Source organism: Galendromus occidentalis, unplaced genomic scaffold (assembly GCF_000255335.2).
Source record: "Galendromus occidentalis unplaced genomic scaffold, Mocc_1.1 scf7180000075554, whole genome shotgun sequence".
Classification (NCBI taxonomy): Eukaryota; Metazoa; Arthropoda; class Arachnida; order Mesostigmata; family Phytoseiidae; genus Galendromus; species Galendromus occidentalis.
In genome coordinates, this window is record NW_003803544.1 from 114,626 (window position 1) to 119,496 (window position 4,871).

The 4,871-nt window shown below is 51.3% G+C and overlaps 1 protein-coding gene across 1 annotated transcript; it reads left to right on the forward strand.

Annotated features, from left to right (window-relative positions):
• The first annotated feature begins 2,151 nt into the window (after positions 1-2,151).
• Positions 2,152-4,250, forward strand: LOC100897861 (uncharacterized). Its single transcript, XM_029111076.1, has 6 exons — positions 2,152-2,255; positions 2,366-2,462; positions 3,109-3,238; positions 3,336-3,429; positions 3,571-3,983; positions 4,096-4,250. The coding sequence occupies exons 1-6, from the start codon at positions 2,152-2,154 to the stop codon at positions 4,248-4,250; spliced, it is 993 nt and encodes a 330-aa protein (XP_028966909.1).
• Positions 4,251-4,871: the final 621 nt, after the last annotated feature.

Consider the following 4,871-nt stretch of genomic DNA (forward strand, 5'->3'; position numbering starts at 1 on the left):
GGGAGGCGCTTATGGAATCTCGGGTATCTAGAATCACGGCCCCTAGTTCAGACTATCCTGCGGTAAGGTGTGTTTGCCTTGCAACGGTACCGTGGTATCCGATTCCCCCAGGGGTTCTGCCTATGTGAGCTTTACTTTCGAATAGAAGACAGAGAGGAAGGATTTTCGAGAGACGGAGTTCTTTATTCATGGAGAAACAGATGAGAATCTTGTGCGCGTAGAAGGTTCCAGGCTTCATCGAGGAGATTCATAAGCCGAAGACTTCGAAGACATCGTCGATCGCTTCCTCCGTTAGCCAGTCGAAGACGCTCTCCGCAGATCTGCCACCCGGTAGAGTCATTCCCGGCACCGTGGTTCCAGGTCCTACAGTTGACCACATACTCCGCGCAACGTATGTCAGACTTTTGAGCACAATTTTGATCATCGACATGGGCGTCGCGAGGAGTCGCCCCACAGCTTTGAGGATCATTTTCGGGGGCAGGAGATCGAAAATGCCGTCGGTTCTGTGCATCGGCATACGTGGGCTCATTTCGATGTCCTGGCTGAAGGCAATGGCAAACAGGCTCAGCAGGAGCGTCACTTTGCACAGAAACATCATTCCTCCGAAGCAAGTATCCAACGTAATGAGATGAAGATGCGTCACTCGGAGTGATCGCCCCGATTAAGATCGACGAGACAATTGAGTTAAGCGTTTTAGGATGAAATTATATCGAGATGCTCGCTTTATAAGCTTCAGAAGACGAGATCGTCCCCCTCTCCCTAGAAACTCTCCCACGGAGAGATTCTGCAACCGCACCTCCAAGCGCTTCGGACCCCATGAGGTCCCGAAAATTCCAGCGCGATCTAGGCGCCTCGAAAATGAAGTCCCCACGATCGAAAAAGATGCGGCCGAGGCAACCGAACGTGGGGGACGATCACGATCATCATTCTTTTTCGTTAACTTGTCGTTTGTCGAGAGAATCCAGTCACGATGAACTCAGAACCCATTCATGAAGTGGAGTATTGTATACTCAGGCGAGCAATGGATCCTACCCGAAAGAGAGTTGGTCGAGATCGATCGCCCTGCTTGAAGGATATCGTGGACAACAGTCGATTCTTTCGCGCTCTCTCGTTTTTTTATCGGACAGCGTCGCCAAGCCGTAATATCAGGCTGTGGAATGGAATATTTTATTGGATCTCCTTCTCGAGTGGCCCGCGAGCTCTTGGTTTCTTTTACACGATTCGCCCTGAAGAGAGATCGAGCTCGGACTTGGAACTGCTTCAATGCGACGTGCCCGCTTTTTTCATGAATGGTGCTCCTGACGCTGACACTGAGGGCATCCTGCCCACGATCCGATCCTTCCTCTCATGAAGCCGCGATTCCTTCGATGGGAGACTTCTCGTGAGTTTTCGTGCCGCAAGAGCTTGCTCCAAAGAGGGAAGGTGCTGCCGCGGCTTTCACTAGAACTGCCACGCTCATTCCCTCGTAGGGTGACGAATCTAGACAACAGCGTCCTGTCAGTCATGGAACACGCTGCTCCGCTCAGACAGCTTGCTGGAGGCGGAGGACAAACACCCCGATCAAGAGTGCGTGGGTAGCCGGATCCCAGGTATTCGAAACTAGAGATTCGCGTATTTGCATCGAAATTTCTCGAAAGTGTCGTTCACTCGGCTGAATCTCTGACATCGCTCCTGGAGTAGAGCGCTCGATTCCACGTCAGACTCTTTCTATCCGTGAATCGGAACTCCCCGATACGAACAGATCGACAGATGAAGTTTCGCTCTTATGAGAGACGCTCGCTGCGAATCTCTGACATCGCTCCTGGAGTAGAGCGCTCGATTCCACGTCAGACTCTTTCTATCCGTGAATCGGAACTCCCCGATACGAACAGATCGACAGATGAAGTTTCGCTCTTATGAGAGACGCTCGCTGCGATCGCCGGTGAATTGATGTTGATGCCCTGAGGATGATTATCATCGGTCCGCAAGCGCAATTCTCTCACCGAGTCGCCGGGCTTGTTTCAAAGTCCTAAAATGTGAATTCCGCTCTCGATCGAGCTTTAGAACAGCTGATCAGACTCGTGACCGGCGCTTGCTACATGTTCAGGAGGGGACGCTGGGGAACGCTTTAGCTCACGAGCTCTCCCAATCCTTGCAGACGACCGAAGTTTGATGTCTGATTGCTCTGAGATCCTCTCACCGGAGACTCGTACAGTGATTCATTGGTTCACCCTCTGGAACCAGGAACAGCGACAGAAGTTCCTCACACATCTGAGGTCGGTGACTACGCCATCGGTGCTTCCTACGTGGAAAGCATCTGAATTAGCTCCCCATATTCAGGATCGAGCGTTTCACTCATTACACTTGGGGCTCGTTTCCACCGTAGGGGGTTCCTCGTTGTGCAATCGTCGGCTCTCGAGCTTTGTAATCGACTCGACCTCTTCTGGATCGCCTCTGAATCACAAGAGACATTCCAGTGCCAGGTACGCTCTGATAAGAATGCGGAAAGGATATCGTTGCTGCTTGACGCATTTGGGAGTAGTCGTCTCCAAGACGGTTCGTAAGGAGAGAGATGGGTCGAGATATGCTTCGGAAGGACACGCTTCGTTGTGGAGTCAGAAGGGCTGCAGCCCGATATGATCGTCTGAGATCGTCCGTGGAAGAATGCCGTTCCCAAGAATACCGTTCTGAGATCCGATGACACACATGCCGATAGAGAACGCCGGATGGAGAGAACGATCACAATCAAAACACCTAGACCAGACCGTCTCCGTGGGCCTAGCATAAATCTCGGAGTAGTGCTGGACAAACTCGGAACTCTGAAGAATTTACGACCGATATTGCAGATCAGGAAGTTTGACGAATACTTTGCTTCGTGGAGTCTGGAGCAGAGACACGTGTTCCTTCAAAAGATCGGGGAAATCGATCCAAGTCTCGTTGGTCGCTTCAGGCAGTCACTCTTCTAGGAAACCGCAGCAGGAACCACTGTGAGTCAACATATCCGAGCTGCAATCGCATCAACCCGAAGTTACAATGTTCGCCATGGAAAACTTGACTTTTTCAATCCTCCCCGGAGGGTGTACATCAAGCCATGACTTTTTGACTCACACTACATCCACCGGGTTCCAGGTGACGATGCATCTGCGTGGAGATCTGACCCGAGATGCCCAGATGATCTACCTCTCGCAATGGCTCGGCGAGTTTAGCGAGGTAGAGAAAGATGACTTTCTGCAGCAACTTCTCGATCTATACGCGCCAGGTTAGTTTGATGCGACCGCGAGCTTTCGGCTGATCGAAGGCGTCCGCATACTGTCTACGTGCTATTTTCTCGGGCGTCATGATTTTTCACCCCGCAGGTCAACTCGCTATCGGTCAGCGACTAGCACCCATGAAGTCCGAAGACAAGGTGCCGACCCTCTTCGACTGCCGTATCGACCTCCTGAAGCGGTGGTTCGTAAAATGATCGAATTATGCTCATGATGAGTCCTCTACTATGAGGATCTCAACCAAGTTGGATAGATGAATACGCCTCTCAGGCACTCGATCCCTGCTCTTTTCTACGTATGTCGATTGGTCTGAACTTTACTGCAGGTTCGAGAGTTGGGAGCCGAACGATCGTGACGAATTTCTCAACCGTCTCAAGGAGGCCGACGCGGACTTCATGGAAAAATATCAAAAATCGAAGGACACGCCGAATGAAGACAAAATCGTCGAAGAATTCTGGTTGAGACTCAGTACCGGACCTGTAGAGACAAATCCTGCGGAGCGATCCAACCAAGGAGTGTACGAAAACGGCTCCGCTGAGATCCGGGTGAACGGGAGCGTGACCGTCGAGGAGAACGGAGTCGCCGCCGACCAGGATCACGCGAATGCTCCTGCCTCTCTAGAGAACGGCAACGCAGACGTGTTAGAGAACGGTTCGGAACGCTCCCAGGAGAATGGGATTCCCGAGGTTCAGGATGATGTACCCCTTGGACGTAGTGCCTCTCCACCCGCCGTCGAAGGTTGTTGAGAAAATCCAAATTTCTGATGACAATGCGTGGCGGATACTGCGAAGTCTCAATCAGAACGCAAACAATGATGTTTCCTAATGAATCCTCCCTTCGTCGATTGCAGTCAGTTCACCCATGAGCGAGACGAAGGAAGGCGATGAAGCTGAGCCGGTCCGAGACCTCGAGGCCTCGTCCACGAATGAGTCTGGAGTCCTCTGCAGCCATGGGGAAGAAAGTCAGGCTCCGACCGAAATTGAGGTTGAAACGTCCCAGAATTAGTTCGCACTGCCGATGAGATGCCATGTGTCTCCTAACACTTTGAGGGGACCAATACTAACAAAGATATACAACCACGAGCTCAATTGTAAAGAAGAATATACGAAATTTACTCTCCTCCCTATCTGTATAATATAAGTATTGGCACAACACAAACACTTCAATCGGAGGGAGTGATGAATTCCAGATGACGGCAGACATTCCGCAACATTTTGGGGGACGAGCTCATCCACAATATATTTTGCTCGACTTTTCCTCTCGAGGGTCGTCCCATTTGTGTTCCTAGCCTGCGTAACTTTCTTGCATGATGGAATAAACTATATCATGAGCCTGGAAAATGTTTTTTCTCTGGGTCTTCCCGCGGCCGCCTCTCGCTGTAGATCCGCATTCTTCGCGGGCTCGCGAATTCAAACGAGAGACCAGAAACGGCTCGAATCGGGTGCGATGATCGTGTTTGAGAGAGGGATTACCAGACGGGCTTGTTATAAACTGTCCGTCGCACGTGCGTCGATCCTCTTCTCCCTCAGACAACAACTTAGGAGGGCCGCGTCGCCAAGCTCTCGCGATTTCTAGTTGAACGCCCGGTGAGTTATTCCGAAGTCGAGTCCTGTCCTGTGTGATGAC

Coding starts and splice junctions, on each gene's coding strand:
- LOC100897861 (XM_029111076.1), top strand. CDS start 2,152: ATGTCTGATTGCTCTGAGATCCTCTCACCGGAGACTCGTACAGTGATT. Junction 2,463..3,108: donor AAGAGACATTCCAGTGCCAG/GTACGCTCTGAT, acceptor ACCGGGTTCCAG/GTGACGATGCATCTGCGTGG. Junction 3,239..3,335: donor TCTCGATCTATACGCGCCAG/GTTAGTTTGATG, acceptor TTCACCCCGCAG/GTCAACTCGCTATCGGTCAG.